Source organism: Panthera uncia, chromosome D4, assembly GCF_023721935.1.
Source record: "Panthera uncia isolate 11264 chromosome D4, Puncia_PCG_1.0, whole genome shotgun sequence".
Classification (NCBI taxonomy): domain Eukaryota; kingdom Metazoa; phylum Chordata; class Mammalia; order Carnivora; family Felidae; genus Panthera; species Panthera uncia.
The window spans coordinates 24,125,508-24,151,773 of NC_064807.1; the positions used below are offsets into that span (position 1 = coordinate 24,125,508).

The following is a 26,266-nucleotide window of genomic DNA, read 5'->3' on the forward strand; positions in this document are numbered from 1 at the left end:
AGATGCCCTTTTTGTGATGTACAAGTAACTTCCGTTACTGGTTCACCCTTTGGAAGAGGCACAGATCCTTCCCCACATAAGAGCGAAATCCCAGGACGCTGGCCCTGGTTCTAAGGGGTGTTTTGGTTTGCTGTGGCCTGGTCAATTAAACTCACACAATCAATTCCTTATACCTACTTCCCCTTCTCCTGGGAGATAGTAAGCTTTGTAATAAACCTTACTGAGAAGACCTCAGTACCATTGAAGGTAACTCTTCCAGGGAAAGTGTACATTAGTATTCTTCCCTTCTGATTTATTTGTTCACAATCCACTAGAATACTTCTGACTGTAAGTTCCATTACTCTTCAAGTCTTGGCCTGTTCTTTGATTACTTGGCTGTGCAGGTCTTGGGTGCTCTGATCTAAAAAGAAACAAAATATTCTGTAACACTGGCAGATACTTGCAAACTGAGGGGAAGGAGCTTCCCTCAAAATGCATATGAAGGAGAGACCACCATGGTAATGTCAGATTTAATTCTAATCTGCTTCTTGTATATAGTAGCCAAGAGCATCAAATGCCAAACAAAGACTAACTTTGCTGTTAATTTGATCACATACTTATACATGTACCCAAAATTAACTTACTGTTTTAGTTTCCTTGAGGGGAAAATTTGAGTTTAAAACATCTTTGTGACTACCAAATGGAAAACATTCTTCTCAGTTTTAAGAAGTTACTTTCTGCCAGATTTCATTAGTAACTCACAAATGTAATTGTTACTTAATAAATAAGGAACAAATAGGCAAAAAAAAAAAAAAAACAACTGGTGGTTAAAAACCCAGTAAAAACATACTCTTTCATTCATAACTCAAATTGTCATGAAGCACTTCTTATGCTTATAAAACAGACTCAGCCAAGTCTTTAAAATATTTTCTTGGGAGAATAGATTTCACATGAAACTTTTCCAGAGAACACCATTGTTTCGACTGTTGCTAACAAATGTAACTAAAACTCTGATAATTTGTTTAAAAATATTTTAGAATATATGTATAAGATGAGCAACCATATTTGTGCTAAAATGTCCCACTTTGACAGCCAATTCTATGGAAAACCCACTTATAATTCCATCATAAACATATATGATGCTTTAGTTTTCAAAGTGCTTTCATGTATTTGATAAAGTAACAGACTATGTGCCTTATGGTAAAATTAGCAATTTCCCTCCCAATTAATTACTTTGAGTTGCATTTGATAAGATTTTGATTTAAAACACAAGGGAGTGATTCATAAATTGCTTTTTTTTTTTTTAAGAGAAGGCTGGTGTTTCAGAAAAATATTATTTAATGCACTCCATTCAGATGTTAACCTGAGTCATTCTGGTCATGTTGTGGTTGTATTTTACAATCGGTGACACCTGGTACTAGTTGGGAAAATGTCCAGTGAAACAGATAGGCTTAGCTCCAGGCTTCAGATGGAACAATTCAGACGCTGCCCAACCCCCAGTTTGATGGGGATTTCAAAAGGAGATCAGCCTCTCCGTATATAAATATGTTACACTGTTCGCATTCTTCCCATCTAGAAAAATCATGCTAGAGAGTAAAATAAACAAACAAAAAACTTTGACCATTTTAATACATATCATTTATTACATAAATCAGCCAAATTCATGGTGGACAGTGAAATGCCACTGCAGACCACAAACAAAAATGAATAACATCAATTCAGCCTCTCAGGCAGGCCAATAGCTGCCGGTTTGTAATCATGAATGGAAGTCTTTTATCCAGAGGTTTTTCAGTAGAAATATTCAAGGATATTTTAGCAGAGAGAAAAATTAAGCAAAATGGTTACGTGTTGTATAAAGATAAATCCTGGCAATTTTGCCTACAGTGTTTGTTTTGGCATACTATTCATGGCTCTTCAATGGTAAAATCGCTTAAGTTTTATTTTCTTTGGTTTATGTCTTGGCTGTTGGAATCTATCCAAAACTGTTTTTTGTAATTCTCTATTGAATAGCTCCACAATTTCCATCCTATCAAGGATGGCTTCTTTTCATATAATCCTGAATTTTAGCAATCATAGGAAAAGGAACTGGTATAAAAACTGGGATGTATATTTTCAACAAGCAAATTCAATACTGAGAGTATTCTTCAGGGTTTAGAGATAGCCGAAGATTGAAGTTAAGCTTTAGTGTTGTTGCCAGAGAAATAAAATATATTCTCTCAAAATATTTTTTAAAACTCTTTTCTGGTCTACAGAATGCTTTAAAATAAACCTTTTTACCTAGTGTTCTTATCAGAGCTATTTGAATCCTAGAACATTATGGGAAATGAGGGTTAAGTAAGCCGTAATTGTCCTATAATTTGTTGTTGATAATTGGGAAAGAGGGGGGAGGGTCTAAAAAGTGGTTCTTTTAAAAGACTTTCGGATCAAATAAATTCTAACAATATTTACTACTTTGCATTTAAAAAATGATACCTCCCTTTGTATATACTGTAATAAGCTTGAAAACACATTAATACAGTATACAAATATTGTTTTAAAATACATTTTTGTTCTACTTGAATCACACAAGTATTAACTAATAAATGGAGTTTTAAATTTCCAACAATCATAAGTATGAAACATTTTTTTTAAGTTTTTTTAAACATTTATTTATTTTTGAGAGACAGATACAGACAGAGCATGAGCAGGGGAGGAACAGAGAGAGAGGGAGACACAGAATACAAAGCAGGCTCCAGGCTCTGAGCTGTCAGCACAGAGCCTGGCGGGGCTCAAACTCATGAACTGCGAGATCATGAGCTGAGCCGAAATCGAGTTGGACCCTTAACCGACTGAGCCACCCAGGCACCCCTGAAACATTTTAAAAAATATTTATTTTTCTACTCTTCTGTTGTGAATGAACTTGTTCCTTGGGCATATAAGGATCTTGCTCAGTATTAACAGCCTGTGAGATTGTTGTACTTTTCTTTTAAAGTACTATAGAGGGGACACCTGGGTGGCTCAGTTAAGTGTCTGACTCTTGATTTTGGCTCAGGTCATGATTTCATGGTTCCTGGGATTGAGCCCTGTGACAGGCTCTGCGCTCACAGCGTGGAGCCTGCTTGGGATTCTGTCTCTCCTTCTGCCCCTCTCCTGCCTGCTCTTGCTCTCTCTCAAAATAAATAAACATAAAAAAAAATAATAAAGTACTGTAGATAAAACTCAGTAGAAGTGTGTATCACAATTTACCAGTAGAACATAATAGCTAAGTCTAAGTCAATACATTTAGACTCAATCATATTACACTGCTAACATTTCACATAGGGGCTTTTCTCTTGACTCATTATGGAAATTCCTAGGGAAAAAAAATATTAAAAGGGACAAAGAACTATGGAAAATATCAAAAGTCAATATTATAACATCAAGTTTTTTGTTTTTTTTTTTTAAGTTTATTTTGAAAGAGAAAGCATGTGTGAACAGGGGAGGGGCAGAGAGAGAAGGAGAGAATCCCAAGCAGGTTTCTCACCACCAGCACAGAGCACAGCCTGAGTGGGGCTTGAATTCATGAACCATGAGATCATGACCTGACCTGAAATCAAGAGTCAGATGCTTAACTGACTGAGCCACCCAGACGTCCCAACATCAAGTTTTTCTGAGCTTTCTTTTGATAATTTCTCATGTTCTAATTACCTCCATGTTGGGGTATTGTTGGGGTCAACACAAAGATCATGATAAAAATCAAACACCATGTATGCACTGCATTCCAAGAGCAAGGAACGCAGGCAGTCCCTCCTGGTGCCAGTGACAAAGGGGTGCATTGTTTGTAGAGTATTTAAAACATTGAAACTTATGAAAAGCCAGCTTGCTTTTAATTGTCAGCATCGAGATAAACAATGACAGTGATAAAATATTCCTCCCCATTGGGCAGTTGCCCCTACTGCCCTTTGAAAACACTACTGCCCATACGAGCTCAAAAGTATTACATATCCAATGCACTTGAGGTGTTTATTGTGGAAGGATCCATTCCCACATTTCTTTTCAAAAAAGATTTTTTTAAATTTATTCATTTTTGAGAGAGACAGACAGAGCACGAACAGGAGAGGGGCAAAGAGAAAGGGAGACAGAATCCCAAGCAGGCTCAAGGCTCTGAACTGTCAGCACAGAGCCAGACACAGGGCTCAAACCCATGAACGGTGAAATCATGACCTGAGCTGAAGTCAGCTGCTTAACAGACTGAGCCACCCAGGTGCCCCCACCTTTGTCTTCAATTTTTGAAAATATAAGTGTTGAAGAATGTGTTAGTACTAATGAAGGGAACCTTTGGCCTGTTATAAATTTAAATGGAAAATATACATAATTAATATTTTTTAATATTCCAGTGAAGTTGAGAGAAGAATGGTACACAAGCAGACACTGAACTTTCAGATATTGATGCACCAGTGTTTTAAGAGTCACATGTACCTAAGGGAATAAATGAAAGAGCAAAACGGGTCATTCTTGCATTTGATGCATGAGAATTTAGGTTGACTATAGAATCAAAACTCCCACTAAGGATGTGACTCCCTAGCAATTCATTCTAAGACTTACTATAAGACCTCTATTAACTTCTTTCATATAAGACACCTATTCTTTTTTTTTTTTTAGTTCTTATTTATTTATTGTGAGAGAGAGAGAGTGCAAGCAGGAGAGGGGCAGAGAGAGAGGGGAGTGGAGAGAGAGAATCCCAAGCAGGCTCCACACTGCCAGCACAGAGCCCGAAGTGGGACTCAAACTCACAGGCTGGTAAAATAGCTACTCTTAAATAAGCATTTACCACATTATTGACCTGAACTAATACAAATAAGCCAACGACTAATGGCAATAAAGTCCACACTACTGAAGATCATTTGTATTTTTCCTGACTCTTCGGGCAAAGTCCATAAAGATATGAAGAACAGAGGGACCAAAAATCAAAACAAAAACATCACAACCAAAAAACCCATTAGCAAAAGAAAACAAATATTAAAGCACAAAATCACCTTCATTGATATTCTCGCCACCCAGAATTCCCATCCTTATACGATTCTCCAACTCTGTTACCTGTAACACTCTGATGTTACAGAAGGAACTAGTACTTTACAGAGGCAAATATGTTTCCTTCCAAATGCTCTAAGTGGAGAAAAACCTGTAATGAACAAAAAAAGAAAACCACACACATATTTTATATACACTCTAAAAGGCAAATACAGTGACAAAATTGTTAGACTAAGGAAAGCATATGACTGAGTAAAATTTATTAGTAGCATTTGTTAAAAAATAAGTTTACTTGCCTTGGGGGAAGTGTCATAATTCTTCTTTCCTTTGTGAGGGCACTAAGCTAGAATGACATGGAAGTTCACTTCCAGAACATATTTATTGTTCAGGACATTACTTATAGGTATGTGTTTGTGTAGGTACATGAAATCTATTATAGCATATAAAGGATATATGTTTAACCAAAAGGAAGAAAAATTGTACCTTTCTTATTTAGAAGTCAGTTCACATTTGCATTATCAAATCTAATCACCGTTGGTTTGATATAAATTTTTTTGCTTTGTTAGTGAGTTAGCTTTTAGAAAATACTTTTATGTTTCCACAGGCAAAACAAGTATATGTCAATTTCTTAGGGAAGCAAGATTCCAGAGTTAGAATATATTCTTATATGAATAATTTCTAAATCATTACTTAATTTATAAGGAATTTACAATTAGGACCTTAATTAATAACTATGCATTCATTAATAAATATATCATTGTTGTGCTTTGTTAAGGCACTGGCCTTTGCCATTATGTGTGTGTGTGTGTGTATATATATATATATATATATATATATATATATATATATATATTACACATGCTATATATTGAGCATATATCCTACAAACTAAAGGCAAAAAGAAGAAACTAGCTTAAAACCAGAATCTGACTTGAAATAGTCTCTGCTTAAAATATATTTTCCAAGTTAGTTTGTAAATTCCTTGTCTAAAGTTATTTCTCATTGGGCCAATATTGGACATTGTGGTAAGTCCATTCCCAGGTAAGTCCACAGCAGTCTATTTAACCTACATTTTTTTTTAATGTTTGTTTTTGAGAGAGAGAGCAAATGAGGGAGAGCAGACAGAGGGGACGCCAGAGGATCTGAAGCAGGCTCTGCACATTCAGAACAGAGCCTGATACGAGGCTTGAACTCACAAGCCATGAGACCATGATCTGAGCCAAAATCAGATGCTTAACCAACAGAGCCACCCAAACACCCCTATTTAATCTACAATTTAAATGAATTTCAGTACTATGCTTAAGAGATACACAAACTATTCACTGATTTAGAAGTTTGTTTTGTTTTGTTTTTCTTCTCCTCTAGGAGCTGGTTTTTAGCAATGAGAACAAGGAACCCTACTCCCCAAGGCCTAGAAACCAGAAAAACAAAACCATAAGTGTTTGAGCACAAAGGGACAGTTTGGGTCTTAGGTAAGAATGGGTAGGGTCAATAACAACAGAGGAAAGGACAAAAGAAAAATATTAGTAGCAGCATCACATAAGAAAAACTGGAGTCAGCAAGGAAGTGGGTGACTCTAATTGAGTAGACATCCATAAGTCAGGGTGGTTTTACTACTGCCCAACCCAAACAGTAATTAGTTTAAGAAAAAATTTTATTTTACAAGTGAAAATGTGGAAAAGTAACACAAATGACAACAGCAGCAACAAAAAGTAACAAAATACCTCTGGTCATTATAATGGGATGTTTTCGTGATTAAAAAGTATGATGAACAAGTACAAACCGTTTGTTGGGCCAATCAGTGTTCAGTTCTTAATTCCAAACTGAAGTTTAGATTATATAGTAAGATTTAGACTAAAAAAAATCATGAAGAAAAGTTTTCATTTACATATTTACAGTCCCAATGCAGTCTGGCCTGCCTGTGTGCATGACCTGACCTAGCAGGCCGTAGAAAAAAATCTCCCAGTAAGCCCAACAGATCATTAGCTATAGAGCCTCTGGTTAGACGTCAAGTTTATAGTCATACTCCCTGTGACCAGGTATCTTTGCCTTGAAATGCTGGAATGCTTTATTGTTATTCTATTATTGCTTCCCTGTGGCAAGGAACTGCATTCTTTCCCCCAAATCTAGTAGCCTAATGAGATATATGTTGAATAGACAGGGTGGGAGAGAGACAAAGACTTACATTCCATAATATTAGCAAACCAACAATATGACATTCTGAAAACAATCTCAGAAAAAGCAGAGAACCATGTTTAAAAAGTCTAGACTGATCACCTAACCTCTGTGGACACTGAGGACCATAAATTAACTTTAACCATAAACCTAATCAGTTACCTTCATCCACAGACTGCATTTTGGCACAGATTTTCAGCTATGCCAAAACACATGCAGCAGGAGACTCCCCTGCTCATACAAGCAATATTTAACTGCATCTCTCCAAAATAACAAACACTTATTTATATTTGAGAATGATAATAATATGAACTTGTAAGATATAATTAATGTATTAAAACATACTTTTATATTATATGGCAATATACATTTGATGGATATTTTAGTTTATAATCCTACTTTTATGTTTTGTTCTTTACATATGCCTGGAAAGAAATTTTAAGCAAAGTTATAAGGGGAAATATTTAAATATTCCATTATTTGATACTATGGGAAAACGTGTTCATTTCGTTATTATGGAAATATCTGCAAGTCATTAAAACTCCCCAAATATACCACAGAAGATACACACATCTATAGTATATAAAATGATTCCTTCCTTCCCTTCTTCCTTTATCCTGAGGGAAGAACTAGTGAGCATAAGCTTTAATTTCTAACAGGTTAGAAAAAGGAATCTTACACCTCTACTAAATTGAAAATTGTATTATCAAATGCCTATGTTTTAAAGTCACTCGGCTTCCTAGCTACTTCAATGGAATCAGGAGTCATAGATCCAACCCCAACTCCAAGACTGGAACGCCGTAGTGATAGTTCCAAGGCAGAAATCTGACGTAACTCTTTACGACATAACTTTACAGACGTGACACCATGAAGCTGTCCTGCGTTTCCCACTGGCTGGATTTGGGGTGATGGTCGACTGTGAGATTTTATGAAATGATACTCGTCTAGTTCTTTTTTATCCTCATTGTTTAGCAAATGCCCACTAGTGGGTGCTAAAGAGCTACAGATTGGAGGTAATTCCGGGGCCTCTTCCCAGAGCTTCTGAGGATTCAGTTGTGTTCTTAAACTGCTTGTTGAACTGTCTAATTCTCTTTCTCTTCCACTTAACTTCATACTTTCAGTTCTGGATGCCCATTTTAATTCTTCTGCAACCATGACTGCTTCTTCAGGGTTCAGGACTCCATCTCCAGCATCACGATCTTAAAAATAACCCAAAAAGCAAAAAAAAAAAAAAATTAGAGCTTTCCTCAAAAACAGGAATTTTAAGGATATCCTATTATCACTCAATATAAATGATGTCTTTCAGATTAAATAACAATTTTTTAAAATCTTTATTTATTTTTGAGAGAGAGACAGAGTGTGAGCAGGAGAGGAGCAGAAAGAGAGGGAGACACAGAATCCAAAGCAGGCTCCAGGCTCTGAGCTGTCAGCACAGAGCCCGACACGGGGCTCAAACTCGTCAAACTGCGAGATCATGACCTGAGCCGAAGTCAGATGCTCAGCCGACTGAGCCACCCAGGCGCCCTTTAAGTGACTTCTTTAGACAAACAGAAGTGTGAATACGAATTATTATTTCACTTATAGACATTTTGAATGTGAATAGCTGAGAACTTTTAATTCATGGAACAAAATTGAGAAACAGTCACCTACTGATTTTGTTTCTCCTTGGAAACACAGGAGTACTTTGGGCCTCTCCGGTGCCCTTCCATGCCTGCCCTCCACTGGGCTTGCCACTGTGAACCACAGTCCAAACCTTGGCTAAGTGAAGCCAGCATTGGAGAATACTGGCTCTATGTCTGGGGAATCTTTGGGGACATGGCATCACGTGTGTGAAAATCTAATCTTGGTTAGAAGTTCCAGCATGATGGCAGGGTTATGCTCTCTCAGGGTATTCTGGGGATCCACCATCAAAATGGAGGTGACAGCATATCTCCTCAGTGGGGATACCCTGCTGGAATGACTGACAGGAGTGAGTGAAGAGATCAAAGCTAGAGGTCTTCAAATCAAAGAACTATCTAATATCAAAGATAAAAATTTACTTAAAAGAAGTCCATATAGGCCCTAGACCTAATATGATGAAAAATGCCAACTCTAACATACACTGGCACGTGATTAGTACTTTTTGTCCTATGAATACCAAGTATAAAAACAGAAGTTGCACACTGGCAGCTTCCAAGCCAAATCTGGCCCACAGACGTGCTTTATTTAGCCTATGAAACAACATGTGACCCCAACATTTTATTTTTCCTTACTGTGTGTATTTTATTTATTTTTGTTTTGTTTCTTTTGGGGGGGTTTGTTTTTGTTTTGATAATTATTTTTTCTTTTTAACCCCAACATTTTCAATTGGAAAGTTACATATAAAAATATAGATTTCTGGGGCACCTGGGTAGCTTAGTCGGTTGAGCATCTGACTCTTGATTTTGGCTCAGGTCATGATCTCATGGGCATGATCCTGCGTCAGGTTCTGCACTGTGTGTGGAGCCTGCTTAGGAGTCTCTCTCTCCCCCTCTCTCCCTGCCCTTCCCCCGCGTGCTTTCTCTCTCTCAAAATAAATAAACTTAAATAAAGAGACTACTATCAAAAACCAATGAACTGAATACCAAGCCAGCTATGTATTAAGGATACTGAGTACTAAATGTATAATACTTTTTAGGGAATTCAGAATTTGATATATTTAAATCGCTGTATTTATAATTCAAACAAACCTTGTTTAATGTCATTATATTAGAGCAGCATTTCGAGATAGGATATATACAGTACAAGCTATATCTCAAATAGGATTCCAACTGTAACTTTTTTGACATTTGTATGGGGACAATATTAAAAAGAATTATGCTAACTGTTAATGGTTGTGGGTAGAATTATGGGTGATTTTTTTTGGCTTTGTCTCTATATTTTCAAATTTTTCTACAATAACTATATTACTTTTTAGAGCTAAAAAAATAAAAGTATTTAAGATGTTTCTAGGGGCGCCCGGGTGGGTCAGTCGGTTGAACATCTGACTTCAGCTCAGGTCATGATCTCATGGTTTGTGGGTTCGAGCCGCACATCGGGCTCTGTACTGATAGCTCAGAGCCTAGAGCCTGTTTCGGATTCTGTGTCTCCCTCTCTCTCTGCCCCTCCCCCACTCACGCTCTGTCTCCCTCTGTCTCAAAAATAAACATTAAAAAAATTTTTTTTAAAAGGTGTTTCTAGGTGGGACAGCAGGTTAGCTGAACTGATATCTTCAACATTACTATCAAGACTAGCCTTTTCAGGGCATCTGGGTGGCTCAGTCTATGGAGCATATGACTCTTGATCTCAGGGTCGTGAGTTTCAGGCCCACATTGGGAGTAGAATTTACTTTAAAACGGATAAACAAATAAAAAAGGCTAGACTTCCCAAGTAAGTTGGTCAGACAGGTGTCATCACTTTATATATTTTCAAGATTATTTAACTTTTTCAAAGTTTTTTGCATTTGTCTCATTGAAGAGCAGGACGAGGATCCAGGACAAGGATTAAACCTCTATACCACCATACCACACTGGCATTTTAAGAGATGTCTAGTTGACTCAGTAATACAAACATGGGACACTGAAACACTAAATATCTAATTTCAGATATCTCGAGTTTGAAAGTGGATTTTTTTAAAGCTAAAATGGCCTTATGCTGATTGTTCTGTTTGCTACTTAATACCTGTTTCCATTTCAAATTTTTATAAGTCATGTTTCAAGTACAAGGTTCAGCTATATACTGCAGGCAGAATTTCAAGTAAATGTTTTAATTATATCAGTACCTCTCCATTACTACCTTGAAAATAAAAAAAAATGTAGTCTCTCTGGCAGGATCTGCATGTTTGTATCACATTTCTATCTACAACAACTTTTATCCTAGAATATTGAACCAGGAGTTGTAAGACAAAAGACCTTAGACCATGTTCTAATTACTGTTGTGTTTGTAAGTTACTTGACCTAAGTTTCAGTTCTCTTCTCTAAAAATGGGATTAGCAGACACTGGCCTACATTGAGTTTAAGGGTTGAATGAACTACTCATGAAAATGTCTATAAATTATAAATATCATAAATATAATGTAGCAGTAGAACTATCTGTCTAAGATATTACTGTTTTAAACTTTAAAGCTATGTTAATTCTGCTTACATTATATATTCAGCATGTATCTTTTCATTATGCATATATATAATTTTTCACTGGTCTCTTTACAATCTTGTTGTACCCATCTTTAAGTGGTCTTCTTTATAGATACAAAATAGGCCTGTGTTCCTAAAAGGTTGTAAAGTCAACTTTGCATGAGCCGTACTTGACTTATTAGAATACTTTCTCTATAGGAAGGCTAATTCTTTTACGAAATGTAAAATATATTATTTTAGAAATACAGATTCTTCTCTCATTGGCAGACTTGAGGAGGGTATATTTTAATCATGGCACTTTCTACTTTTGCAAGATTTTATATCATTTAATATCATTTCATTTAGGAAGGTGCTACTTCTACATAACTACATGCAATTAGGCAAGAAAGCATCTTTGGCTCAACAGTGAGTTTTATTATATTTTTGAATTTCAAGAGGTCATGGTGAAAAAGACCTGACTGATCTTAGAAATATACACAATATACCTTTACTTGTAGTATTCACTATTTATTTTACATTTTTGTAATAATCAGAACACTTAATTTATGATAATATAGGAAACAACAGCTATCTTAGATTATAGGGTTATTTTAAGTAAGGGGATACAAAAGCCCATGGCACATGACAGCCAATAAATATGTGACATTTCCTTCACACATCTACATTTGTTTCTTCGTTCACTTCCCCTGTGATTCTGTGGCATCCACAGATTAGACAATTTAAAAATTTTAATTCAGTATATTAACATACAGTGTTGTATTAGTTCTAAATGTACAATACAGTGATTCAACAATTCTATATACTGCTATGTTAAGTGTACTCTTAATCCCCTTTACCTATGTTACCCATCCTTCCACCCATCTCCCCTGTGGTAACGACCAGTTTGTTCTCTATAGCTAAGAGTCTGTTTTTCTGGTTTGTCTCTTTTTCAAACATTTGTTTTGTTTCTTAAATTCCACATATAAGTGAGATCATATGGTATTTGTCTTTCTCTGACTTTTTTCACTTAGCATTATACCCTCTAGATCTATCCATGTCCTTGCAAATGGCAAGATTCCATTCCATTCTTTTTTATGGAATATTTTATGAATATTCCATGGTATATATGTATGTGTATATATGTATATATACATACATACATATACACCATGGTACACATGGTGTACATACATATATACCATGATATATATGTACTGGACACTTGGGTTGAGTCCATAATTTGGCTATTGTAAATAATGCTGCAAAAAACATGAGGGTGCACATATCTTTTTGAATTAGTATTTTCAAACTTTTGGGTAAATACCCAGTAGTGGAATTACTCGATCATATAGTAATTTTGTTTTTAATGTGAGGAAACTCCCTACTATTGAGGAAGTCCACAGTGGCTGCACCAGTTTGCATTCCCACCAGCAGTGCATGAGGGTTCCTTCTCCACATCCTCGCCAATACTTGCTATTCCTTGTGTTGTTGATTTGAACATTACATATAGTTCCTGACAGGTGTGAGGTGGTATCACCTTGTGGTTTTGATTCGCATTTTCCTGATGATCAGGACTAGACGACTATTTTTGTTTACCGAGACCAATACAAGTTAAATATCGAATTCTAAATAACCACATCAATTGGAAAAGGCTAAACTCCAAGTCAGTCACCAAATACTAGATACACCAAATACTGTCAGCGTGACAAGTAACACTAAAGGTCTTACGTTCAGATGGTACTTGTTGCCGCCGAACTGTTTCCCCTACCAATTCCTTAAGTTTCTTCTTAAGATCTCTGCTAGTTTTCTTATAGAAATAAAGGTCTTTTTCCAGCTGCTGGATTTTATCTTCATATGTTTTGAAAGTTTCCATAATGCCTTCCCCCTCTTGCTCTATGAAATAGAAATTTACACTTCAAATCAGTTTAAAATAAATGGCTGAAAATTATGTTCTAACATAGTCTCCAGACTATACTTAATGAGTCAGAAGTATGTTACCTGTATCTGGTACCTGAAAGGATTTGTTTGCAGCTACAACTTGGATTCTTCTAGCCTTAGTCACCTTCTCCACCCTACCCCCTATCAATTACCACATTTTCACAATTCATAACTGCTTTTTGAGTAGCACTCACTAGATTTATCCTTAGAACAGCATAAATAAGGTGTTTTCCATTAAAAGTTCATGTTTGGAACCTGTCCATCAGTTGCATCACTTAAAGTTCCTATCAGGAACCGTGGATGTATGGAAAGTCATAGGCTCAAGAAATCTACAGCCAAGCCTCTACCTCTAAAAAAAAAACTCCAAAAACCTGTCAAAAGAGGCTACAGAAAGATTAAATAACAAAAGCAAATACCATACAAAAAGACCGGAAAATAGCATGAGTTGTAGTTTATGCTACAATATAGCTTAAAGCTTCTAATTAATATTTATGAATGTCTAATAAACTGTCCCTATTGGGTATGTTTTAGAATCAGTAAAACCTAGTTATTGACCCTCTGAAAATAAATACTTTCCGACCTACTTTTTCCTATTGGTAAATTTACAAAATGGTCCTACTGTTTGTAATGATCCTTTGTTGTAACTGGCTGTTTTGAAAAATGTGATCTAAGTATATTGGATATTTTAAATTAACTCATTATCTTGTATTTAAAAGTACTTTAGGGGCACCTGGGTGGCTCAATTGGTTAAGCATCTGACTCTTCAGCTCAGGTCATGATTTCACAGTTCATGGTATCAAGCCCCGTGTCAGGCTCTGATTCTCTTTCCCTCTCTCTGCTCCTACCCTGCTCACTCGTGCACTCTCTCTCTCTCTCTCTCAATCTCTCAAAAATAAATAAATAAACTTTAAAAAATACTTTAAAAAAAATTTTTTTTTCAACATTTTTTTATTTATTTTTGGGACAGAGAGAGACAAAGCATGAACGGGGGAGGGGCAGAGAGAGAGGGAGACACAGAATCGGAAACAGGCTCCAGGCTCCGAGCCATCAGCCCAGAGCCTGACGCGGGGCTCGAACTCACGGACCGCGAGATCGTGACCTGGCTGAAGTCGGACGCTTAACCGACTGCGCCACCCAGGCGCCCCTAAAAAATACTTTAAATTAGGGGTTCCTGGCTAGCTCAGTGTAGTGTGCAACTCTTGATTTTGGGGTTGTGAGTTTAAGCCCCATGTTCGATATAGAGATTAGTTTAAAAACATCTTTAAAAAAAAATCTTTAAAAAATACTTGAAATTAGGGGTGCCTGGGTGGCTCAGTCGGTTAAGTGGCCGACTTCGGCTCAGGTCATGATCTCGCGGTCCGTAAGTTCGAGCCCTCCGTTGGGCTCTGTGCTGACAGCTCAGAGCCTAGAGCCTGTTTCAGATTCTGTGTCTCCCTCTCTCTGACCCTCCCGTTCATGCTCTGTCTCTCCCTGTCTCAAAAAAAAAAAAAAGTTAAAAAAAATACTTGAAATTAATAACACCATAAATCAGAATCCTCATAAAGAATACATCTGGGCATCTGGGTGGCTCAGCCAGTTAAGCGTCAAACTCCTGATTTTGGCTCAGGTCATGATCTCACAGTTCATAAGACTGAGCCCCGCACTGGGCTCTGTGCTGACAGTGTGGAGCCTACTTGGGATTCTGTCGCTCCCTCTCTCTCTGGCCCCTCCCCTTTGTGTGTGTGCATGTGTTCTCTCTCTCTCTCTCTCTCTCTCAGAATAATTAGGTATTTAAAAATATTATATATGTCAACTTAATTTTACATACCATATTTAGTTGAAATTAGAAAATTCATAAATTATTAACATTTTGTTATGAAAAACTTATCCCAGCTATAGAAATGAATGATTTTTAAAATGTTCTTATTTGGCTATAGCATGAGCTTTTGTGGTACAATGCATGTCACTTGAAAAATACATTAAAAATTCTAATAAGGGGTGCTTGGATGGCTCAGTCAGTTGAGCGTCCAACACTTGATTTTGGCCCAGGTCATGATCCCAGGGTCATGGGATCAAGCCCTGTGTCAGGCTCCATGCTGGGGGTGGAGCCTGCTTAGGATTCTTACTCCCTCTGCCCCTCTCCTCCACTCTCATGTTCTCTCTCTCTCTCTCTAAAACAAAAACAAAAACAAAAACAAAGAAAACCCCCACAAATCTATTAAAATATCACTTTATAGAGACTTAAGACAGAACTAAAATAAGGTAAGGAGAGCTGTTTGAATGAAGTGATGTATAGGATCCTGTCAAGGAAATCCTGTCATCAGACAACCGCTTGCTAATTAACTGGCTATAAAATTAACTTAGAGGCACACTGCTTCAACACTCAAATTTATATATTTCCCAATTTTCTGCTTGCTCATGTTGTTTCTCCATTGTTTAACCCATTTCCAGCTATAGATTCACAAGAATCAAGACTAAGCAGCTAAGCAGCCTGGATTGAAGCATTACTAGCATCGCCAGGCAGCGCTTCTGTTGCCATAGCAACTACGTACTGGCCAAATGGCAGGTAACATGAGGACCAACTGCTATGACTGCTCTTTTCACACCAGAATTGACGGCTGAACTACTGTGCACTGATTAACAGTATGTGTCCACTGATGGTAGACTAATTTTGACCTAAGAAATAATCTTAATGCATAAAACTTACAACTAACTGAGTACTGTGACAAATATAACTAGAAATCTGACAAAGCCTATCGCTTTAATTTTCTGGAGGGAAAGTAATTTAAATATCAAGGTACTATATCCTTTGGCGACAGAAACTTTTCAACTGTGTACCACAAAGCTAGAAGTCATCCCACATTTGTACATAGAAAATAGACCAACAACAGGGCACCCGGGTGGCTCAGTAGGTTAAGCGTCTGACTCTTGATTCGGCTTAGGTCATGATCTCAGGGTTCATGAGATTGAGCCCTGCGTCAGGCTCTGTGCTGGTAGTGTGGAGCCTGCTTGGGATTCTCTCTCCGTCTCTCTCTGCCCCTCCCCCATTCATGCTTGCTGTCTCTCAAGATAAATAAACTTAAAAAAAAATAGACCAACAACAAACTGAGGGGGGGGGTTCTTGTGTGTAGCACTAGGGACAGGCAGAGGGATGGCATTTCAAGCATGAATAGCCCTACATCACAGTCAACTATCCCCACGTGTGGTAACCCAACTATCCCCTACGTGTGGTAAACATGCAAAGCACAAAAACAAGTACAAGTAGTAACTATTTATTCATGTTTGACTTTTCATGTTGGGAGTTTTCATTAATCAAATTCTGTCCTATCTTCCTTTCCTAGCCCCTCTGACACATCATTTTTCCACAACTGACCAGAAGGGGCAGGTACCTTTAACATGATGCAACAGCAGCTGCAGTTTTTGCTCATGTTCCTTTTGCTGGAGAGTCAGTCTCCGGTCGCACTGCAATTTCAGATGTTCCAGTGCAGATTCCAACTCACGAACCATATTATCCCGTTCCAGAATCTTCATTTTAACTTCTTCATTCTCTAACTGTAGTTTCCGTTCAGTTTCTCGCAAAATGACCACCTAGCAAAGAAATTTTTTGACCTTTTAACTTTGTCTTAAATAGCCTAATATAATAAGCTACTTCTCTCAGGCTACCTAAAGAACTCCCTTAGTCCCCATGGAATAACTAAGCGAATGCTTTGTAACATACCCACAAAATAACCCAATAGCCTTTTGAGTTTGTTGGGATTCTGAACTGGTTACAAGCTTCATTTTAAATATAATGTGGCTCTATCACCCCCTCCATCATCTCTTAGACATGGTCTCTGCAGTTTATATTTACAATCCTATAACTATTTCTCCAGTCTAAGAAGATAACAGGAACCTAAAGACTCTTGTAACATCCACGTAATTCCCAGTTTTAACTCCAAAATGGATGTTATAAATAAGTAACAGACTTTTCTGAAACTGTAAATACAGAGTTCAGTCTCAGACTGTGCATTTAGTCCAATGGGTTCTTCTCTGCACTGCTGTGAAGTGAAGATACTTCACAGAACTCACTAATGTAATGACCTTCTGTCTAGAAATAAATACTCAGGTTCCCAGGGTCAGAAAACCCACTGACCTTAACCTGGGTGCTTTGGGTTAAGAACCTGTGCTCTAACCCGTGAGTTCTCTGTATCAGAGCCTCAGACAGCACCACACCATTTTTCTGCCCTTCATACATGTGGTAATAAGGATGCACTCTGATCAATGATAGTAGCTTACTACTGACAGTCATTATTCAAGAAGAGGGCTGTGTATAACATTTCCATTAATTTTTTCATCTTTATTTCACTTGTCTAACAGAACTAGAATTTTATTTTAAAATTCCAGTGTTTTATTTTTCATTAATTGTCTGATATTCCTTTACACTGAATATACCTTTCAGAGAAAAGAGTTATCTGTTTAACACTTCATAATATATACCTTAAGAGAAGACATCATTCAGGTTAATGCTAAAATCTACTATTATCTTCATTTCAGTTCACAGGTCTGATGATAATGTACAGGTACAACCCCCCCCCCCCCGGCAACGAAGGAAAGGGAACCCAAAGTTGGAGGGCCCTTGATTTTTCATGAATGCTGAGCAGCAACAAGCAAATCTAGAAAATATCCAAGAAATAGTAACTGAGGAATAGAACTTGAATTCTTCGGTTTTTAAAACTATTACAAAAAGCCCTTCTTTCAAAAGGCCCTTCCAACTTCAAGAACCTCCTGAAGTTGGACATGCACAAAACTTTCAGATGATTACACTCAGTACTGGGAATGGGAAATCATACTTCAATGGTATTTATGCCATCAAATTTTTAGGCCTTTCAATTTCTTAAATGTGAGACATATAAGCATCCTGACCCACCCTTCTATAAGAAAATCCTGTCCCTCAGGAACAAACCTTATTGAAATATCTGAAAAGAATAGCTCTAATCTCAATGGGACTCAGGCAAATTAGTTTTTCCAAGACATTTGCTTCACTACAAGAGAGGTTTTGGAATGAAGCTCTGAGCGAGTTCTGGCGATTCCGGATACTTTCATTCTTGTATTCAATTGCAGCTTCCAAAGCTTCAATCCCTTCTTCAAGTTGAAAAAGAACATGTTCTTCCTAGATATAATAGAAATCACCCATTTTAAATGTAATACTACAACTTGGACTTGGTCATACACTAAGATCTCAACTATGCTATTGGAGTCTAACAAACATTACCATTTGTCTACTAAATTTTAATAATGTTTATTGAGTGCCTGCAATGCTACACAATGTATGTGTATACACACATATATAAAACATAGAATCATTGAATGCTTGCAATAAACTTTGTGTAGTAAAATGGAAAAGGCAAAAGCTAGGCGAGTTATGAAACGTCCCAAGGTCATACGGCAAATGCCAATAACCAGGAAATACACTTGAACAAAGCCTCAGCCTCCAGGACCAGCACTATTGCCAGGTGTCTCCTTCCACAGCTCCTAAAGTGTATATTATGTGTCCGAGAGATCTGGATACTCCCTAGTATCCCTTCAAAGATCTATCGAAATAACAGACTGCCAGGAGGGAAAGAAGAAATAGATTTAGAATAAATTATTAAGGACTAGTCATCAGAAGAGAATCTCTTAGGGAGAAAAGATTATGGCATAAAAAAAAAAGTAGTGAGAATTTAAGGACATGAAACATTTCATAAAATTCCTATGAGATGTCATTACGGGGCAAACAAAGGCATTAAAAATGGTGGTGGTACAACTTTTTTCATATGCTAGAGAAGATTTCCTTCGTAGGGAAAAAAAAAACCCACAACAAACCTGATGAATCCCTGTCAGTTCTTTGGACTATCCAAACACATAATATTTGGGGGTGTCCAAATTTCTGGCAAGAAATTATTTCAAACTTGGTGAGACTTGGATAAATATTTCTGTATACCTGTATGTATGGTGGAGGGTTACCACAACTTTGAGTTCCTTGAAGGCAGACCATCTTGTCCATACTCAAGTCCTTACTGCCTGGCACAGTACCTATCATACAGTTTAAACTCAGTAAGTATCTGCTGAATGAGTTAATGAGGAAAAAGGAGAAAAAAATATTTTCATATGTCTGATTATGTGATCGAAATATTTCTTTCCACTCCTTCCCCCAGCATTTCAAGAGAAAATAAGGTTAATATTTCTGATCTACCTAAAGAATAGACTGACTTTCAGAACTCCTTTTCTGGAATCCAGGGAAAAGGTATGTTAACTCATTCCAGTGGGAGGTTGAGTAATACTTACTAAAAAAAAATTTTATAAAATATCTCCTGAAAGAGCTATTTTGTTTCTCTGTGCAATCACTAACCATCAAGGATTTGATGATTTGATAATCACTCCATCAGGAAGAAAATAATATTCACCTTTTTAAGAAAAACAAACTTAAGTCCTGAAAGGTACATTGGTGAATGGATAAGAGGAACCAGAAAATAAAAGTGGACTATCCAAAGAACATATTTAACTTTTGAATGCATACTATGATATTTTCCAAAAACAAATGTGGCAAGAGTTTACCTTTATATATGTCTGAGAACAATTTGGCCCAAATTTAGTTTCTATAGTTTGCATCTAAGTTAGGGAAGTACTGAGATAATATAAGGCAGTATGAATACAGAACCCTGAGGATGGCCCAATCCAGTGAGGCTGCAGTGTATAAATATTCGTGATTCCCTTGAACCCAGCAAGAGGTGTGGGTTGGCAAGATGAATGGCAATGGGAAACTGTTCCAGGATGAAAAATGGCCTGGAGGCAAATGACAGATTATCAAGAGTTGACTAATGTTTTATCACAGAGCACTGCTTTTTCACACATGCACCAGGGATCTTGTTAAAATGCAGATTTCTGATTCAGCAGGTCTGGGTGTGGCCCAAGGCTCTGCATTTCTAACAGGCTCCCAGGTGAGGCTGCTGCAGATCCAGAGAGCACACTGAGAGCAACAAGCACCTAAAGCAGGGGGTCTCCAAACAGTTTAGATCACACATCCCTATCAGCGGAAAACCAAAACCAAAACCAAACACACATAAAGTAAACACTTTTAAGCACTGTATATACGTATATTTCTCCGTAAGTTATATGCATGCAGTTTAGTGATAAAACATGAAATTGAAAGTACAAGTGAAATAAACATAAATAAACTTTCTCCGCAAGTTATATGCATGCAGTTTAGTGATAAAACATGAAATTGAAAGTACAAGTGAAATAAACATAATAGTTCTTATATTTTCTCCTATGCCCCTCTCACTGAGCAACTGCTGTGAATTATTAGAAAAATGGAGTTGAAGTATTTTTTTAAATTTGTTTACGGAATTTACCCACAGAACGAAGTATTTGTCTGTATTAAATTGTTGCAGAATCCTGTACTAGTTTAATCTAAAATCTTTCTATCACTTCCCATTATGAAAACGGTTTTAATCTATTGTGGCAAGAGAAAATAATTCTAAGCTAGTTTAAAGACATCGAAACAGCCAACTATTGCACCTAGATTTTACTGATGTCTTGTGTCACATCACAATCTCATGTTCCTGATCACCTGCTATTGGCAGATCTGTTTGGTAATGTTAATCTTGGCATTAAGACAGTAGTGAGAGCAGAGCCCACTTGAGACTGACACTAAGAAGAACCAACCTTGTGGAAGAAGGCTGCACGGAAGCTCCCATAGCTGATGGAACCCCACGAATTGTAGGAGGCTCATCATTCCCTCAAACCAATCCAGACTGGCTGCTACACAGGTATTATGCATGGTGCTGTGTTTTCCCCACAAAACCCTAAATAATGTTTTTTAGTTACAGAATTCTATATGAAATAGAAATGTAAATGTTTCTTGATAGTGACAATGGAACTTCTACCCCTTCTGCAAAAATAATTTGCTCGTTCCCTTCTCCATGCCTTATTTATGGTGTTCTATCTACAATGGCCTTCTTTCTTGTTATCTGCCAGTATCGTGGTTTTCATAATTCAGCTCAAGTTTCTTTAAATTTTTTTTTTTTAACATTTATTTATTTTTGAGAGAGCGAGACAGAGCCTGAGCTGGGGAGGGGCAGAGAGAGAGGGAGACACAGAATTGGAAGCAGGCTCCAGACTCTGAGCTGTCAGCACAGAGCCCGATGCGGGGCTCAAACTCATGGACCATGAGATCATGACCTGAGCTGAAGTTGGAAACCCAACCGACTGAGCCACCCAGGCACCCCTCAGCTCAAGTTTCTAATGCACCAAAGTTGCCTTGATGAATCTTCCCCCCACGTGATCACTGCATTGCTTTGTATAAATAATATAATAAGTATAGTTTTATTACATTATTATAACTTGCTTTTTTTATGTTCTTCAGGGTTTAGAGTTTTCTTATATTTGTCTCTTTTCCCCAGATAGAGTATGAATTTCTCAAAAGAAGCATAATGCTTTTTACTGTTTTGGTTTCTTCTATAGGGTCCGGTAACAGTCTTGGGCAGGCAAGAATTCCTTAAATACTAATATTATATTTTGCAGTATCTTAGGCTCTCATACCTCTCGATCTACAAGGCCAGGCTCCAATTTAACAGCCCCAGGAGGACAGTCTGATTCTGTGATCCTCTCAGCTACTCATGTTATTAAACTGGGCAGTGAAGCTTATAATGCCACATAGCCCCCAATCAAGGTAGTCTTCAATTTCTTTCATCCACACAGTGAACAACAATCTCATTTATGAAATCTTTGCTCTTGTTCCTTCTTACCCAGCCCCCTTAACTTCCATCTCCCATTTGCTCCAATCTAAAACCATACGAGATTCGGCAAGGTGCGTGATCCCCAGCTACTCACTTTCCCTTAACAATCTTCTCTTGCTTTGGTCATGACAGGACAGCAACAATAAATATTTGCATAGAGGGGCATGTGGGGGGCTCAGTTGGTTAAGCATATGACTCTTGATCTTGGCTCAGGTCATGATATCACAGTTCGTGAGTTGGAGCCCTATGTCTGGCTCTGCGCTGACAATGCAGAGCCTGCTTGGCATTCTCTCTCTCTGTGCCCCTCCCCTGCTTGTACTCTCTCTCTCCTCTCAAAATAAATCAATAAACTTACAAAATATTTGTAGAGAACATGTAGGCTCAAAAACTCATACTTGTCTGATAAAGTAAGGGATAAGTACCATTGCCAACTGATGTAAAATTTTGAAAAAAGACAAAGTCTGGGACAATTGTGACAGCCAATAAATATACTATCTTTTATAGAGTTTAAAAAAATAAAGGTGAGAGGAGCCATAAGCTCTCCCAAATGAAAACTGCAACTCAAAGGTATTTTTATTGGGATTTGAGTTCTATGCATCTACTTGGGCTGGAATATGCTCCTGCAGGCTGGGCCTTTCTGAAGGAATTAACCCTTAATGTCCTAGTCATTCATGTATGTAACGAATTACCTAATATCGTTCAAGAAAGTTGCAGAGAGAGGAGGTAGGTGCTCTCTTCGGAAGAACTGAGAAAAAGAGTTCTTCAGCTCATCTGTGTTCTGTGATGTCAGATGAGAAACCCCAGCTGAGAAAGTCCCTACTCAAGGTAAATGTTAGTTTCCCATCCGTGGAGATGCCAGTAGGAGGCCATGTTCACGGACCCCTGTGTGAGGATATTACAGTCTCTGGTCAAGCATGGCTTATGGCACCTAATGGGTGCCAGCTCAACTCATTACATCTGACAAAGTTTCAAGAAAACAGAGTTTACCAGATTTATCCATTTTTATGTTTAAGTTAACAAAGACGGAGGGAATCATCCAAGTGACCCATCATAGAGCACTTCCAGTTCTAAAGAATACTGACTTACTTCAGGTGACAACACACTACCATTTTTAAGTTTCTCGTCCACACTGTTTCTTCGTCTCTGTAGCTGATCCTTCTCTTTCTGGAGGGCCTGAACTTGTTCAGAAATCTTTATTTTCTCCTCAGCCGTGCTGCGTTGCAGCTCTACATTCTTTTCAGACAACTCTTGGTCCAACAAGTTCAGGCGAGTTGATATTTTCAAACTATCTGTGTTTAAGACCTAAAAAGACACAATCAACCAAACACCCCAAAGACAGTTATTAGAAACCCAAACTGCATATAAATTAGGAAAAACAGAAAAAAGTTACTAACTGAATATATTTTGAGCTTCCACATTATTGTTTTCTCTTATGGAGTTTTTTGGGCTGGGGGGTTCATTTTTTAAAATCTTAAGTCGAATGCCTTTTTTTTTTTTTAATGGAGATTCCAATGATGAATTTACTGCCAAGTATTGCTTGGCTATACCAGACTACAGAGTATTGGTTTTAAGAGGTAACATTTTTTGGGGGGCGCCTGGGTGGCTCAGTCAGTTAAGCGTCTGACTTCGGCTCAGGTCATGATATCACGGTCCGTGAGTTCGAGCCCCACGTCGGGCTTTGTGCTGACGGCTCAGAGCCTGGAGCCTGTTTCAGATTCTGTGTCTCCCTCTCTCTATGACCCTCCCCCGTTCATGCTCTGTCTCTGTCTCAAAAATAAATAAACGTTAAAAAAATTTTTTTTAAAAAAGAGGTAATATTTTTCTTTTGTATTATTTTCTAAATTAAACTTTTCTTCCTTGGCCTGTTACACAGTTATATGGTCTGTAACTATAACTTCTCTATAGGTTGAGATTTGGTTTGTTGTTTAAACATATAATTTGTTTCTGCTCTTATTTCATTCTGGTCAGAAAATATGGCCAATTAGAGTAATGGAGATCTTCATTATGGCCTAACTTAAAAGAATTTTTTTTTTAAGAAAATTTTTAAGGGGCACCTGGGTGGCTCATTCAGTTAAGTATCCAGCTCTTGATTTTGGCTCAGGTCAAGATCTCACAGTGAGTGTGAGCCTTGCGTCAGGCTCTACGCTGGTAGTGTGGAGCCTGCTTGGGATTCTCTCTCTCTTCCTCTCTCTCACGACTTCCTGGCTCATGTTCTGTCTCTCTCAAAATAAACAAACATTAAAAAAAGAAAATTCTTAAAATGGATTTTCATCTAAGTAATTACATGTATATATACCACAGGTTTAAAAGTTTTTAAAAAAGCAGGCTCCCTACCCCACCCTCTTACCTGAGTCCCACTCTCCAGAAACAACTATCTTCAACCTTTCTAGCTATTTCTGCTTGTGTTAATGTCCATGTTTCTAAATAACATAACCAATTTCAAATAGTGCCCACAGATGGACTATTATGGAAGACGAGCACTTGGCACTATTATGCCTCCTCTACTTCCCCTCCCTCTAGTCTCCCAGTATAAGGTGTATTACAGTTTTATGTTAAATCAATATTCAGTTCACATAGCTTTGTGAATATTATTCACAGCTCAAATGTCTCATATAAAATTATCATTTTCCATAGGGTATGACTGCTGGTATGTTCTACTAATTCTTCTCCAATACAATTACACAGTTCCTCTCAATACTGTTTTTTTTCACTTGACCAAAACTTAAATCAGGTCATCTTTTTGTTCTATTCTTTTTCTGGAAACATTTTGCCTGAAATCTCCATCCTCCTGCTCCAAACTGGACTAGTTATTCTGGAACTTCCTTTTAGTATTATCCCTGGAATTTCCATGTTGGATCACACTTTCAGTACCCCAAGTCTTCCTTTTTCATAGCTGATGCCCTCATTTTTGTGGAGCATATCCTCAAGTAGTTTCCTGAGAGATGAGGTCAGAGATCATTCTTTTCACTTGAAAATGCCCTTATTCTGCCTTCATATTTGATTCAGAGTTAGGCTCAAAAGAAGTCTTGATTGGAAATAATTTTCCTTGTGAGTTGGAAGACTGCTGCAGGTCTTAGTTTCTACTGAAGAAGGTTGAGAAGTCCAATATCATTCTGATTGTTGAGATTTACAAGTGACTCATGTCTTCTATCTGGTAGTTTTCAGGATCTTTTTTTTTTTCCTCAGTATACTTAAAACTTCAGTGATAAGCTTTTGGCACTCATTTTGCTGGGCCCTTGATGACCAATTTCCATCTAGAGTCTCACATCTTCAGTGTTGGGAAAATTTTTTGTATTGTCTTTGATAGTCCCCTCTTCTGTTTTCTCTGTTATAGCTTTCTGAAATTCTATTTCTTGGACGTTGGACTTCTGGATTTATCTGCCAATTAAATTTTTTTCTCTTATTTTCTATTAATTTATTCTTTTATTTACTTTCTGGGATATTTTCTCAATGTTATCCTCCAACGCTTTAAATTTCCAACAGTTCTCGGGGTGCCTGGGTGGCTCAGTCAGTTGAGCATCTGACTCTTGATTTCGGCTCAGGTCATGATTCCAAGGTCATGGGATTGAGCCCTGTGTTGGGCTCCGTGATGAGTGTGGAGCGTGCTTAAGATTCTATCTCCCTCTCTGTCCCTCTCTCCCTCTCGCATGCTCTTTCTCTCTCTAGAATATAAAACATATGTTGAAAAAATTAAAAATAAAATGTTTAAATTTCTAGCAGTTCTCATTTTATGGATAGACTATATAATCTTTCAACACCCTGAGAATATTAAAGGTTTTTTGAAAGTTTTTTTCAGCTCCTTCCTCTATTTCTGATGTCTCTGACCTTCTTTTTTTCTTTTGGACTCTGACTTTCAAGTTAGTAGCATTCCTGACATGGATGTCACATTTAAGAGTTAGGTATGAAAATGCTGATAAGTTCTGTAGTAGGTATACTTTGTCACCATGGGATGTATCTGGGGTCTGGCCACTTAGTTGGGGGCCCCCAAGGGTGTTTTTAGGTCTTTCTTCATGGACTGTTTCAGAAAATCCAACAATGTCTTGTTTGGAAGTATAAATCTGGCTGTCAGCATTTTGGGATCCAAGTAGGTGTTAGGAAATGGCTATCTCAGGATTCCTACGTAGACTGACTTTTATTCATTACCTCTTTTGAGTATTCTGACTTACCGTGACGATCTGCTGTACCTGGTTCAAGCTTCAGAAAATAAACCGTCTGGTCTTCGAAGTGAGAAAAGGGTGGTTTCCTGATGATGTCGTTTCCATCCTATGCCTCACTTCTGCCTTCTGAAAATCTTAGTCCCTTCATTTCGGAGTCTTTTTGTATTCTATGTGAATTCTATCT

General features: G+C 37.5%; 1 protein-coding gene and 2 long non-coding RNA genes across 10 annotated transcripts in view; 1 reads left to right on the forward strand and 2 right to left on the reverse strand.

Annotated features, from left to right (window-relative positions):
- The window catches only part of LOC125937568 (uncharacterized), a 48,526-nt gene that overhangs the window by 12,208 nt on the left and 10,052 nt on the right, over window positions 1–26,266 (forward strand). For 4 of the 5 annotated variants that reach the window (XR_007462446.1, XR_007462460.1, XR_007462473.1 and 1 more), the window contains exons 3-5: window positions 15,621–15,812; window positions 19,343–19,431; window positions 20,771–20,956. This is a non-coding gene — a long non-coding RNA (uncharacterized LOC125937568). Of the gene's footprint in view, window positions 1–359; window positions 498–15,620; window positions 15,813–19,342; window positions 19,432–20,770; window positions 20,957–26,266 lie in introns of those variants that run through there. The other variant, XR_007462442.1, reaches the window with a different exon arrangement.
- On the reverse strand, window positions 248–5,780 carry LOC125937757 (uncharacterized). The gene is made up of 2 exons (XR_007462505.1): window positions 4,974–5,780; window positions 248–400 (listed from the first exon to the last, which is right to left on the reverse strand). It is a non-coding gene; the product is annotated as an uncharacterized LOC125937757 (long non-coding RNA).
- KIF27 (kinesin family member 27) overlaps window positions 5,846–26,266 on the reverse strand; it is a 92,769-nt gene continuing 72,348 nt past the window's right edge. For 2 of the 4 annotated variants that reach the window (XM_049650203.1, XM_049650120.1), the window contains exons 14-18: window positions 23,012–23,227; window positions 18,112–18,318; window positions 16,559–16,757; window positions 12,981–13,145; window positions 5,848–8,342 (exon numbers count right to left, since the gene is read on the reverse strand). In XM_049650203.1, the coding sequence (XP_049506160.1) occupies window positions 7,858–8,342; window positions 12,981–13,145; window positions 16,559–16,757; window positions 18,112–18,318; window positions 23,012–23,227 (1,272 nt within the window). In that variant the 3' untranslated portion in view covers window positions 5,848–7,857. Of the gene's footprint in view, window positions 8,343–12,980; window positions 13,146–16,558; window positions 16,758–18,111; window positions 18,319–23,011; window positions 23,228–26,266 lie in introns of all 4 variants that reach the window. The other 2 variants (XM_049650353.1, XM_049650280.1) reach the window with 2 other exon arrangements.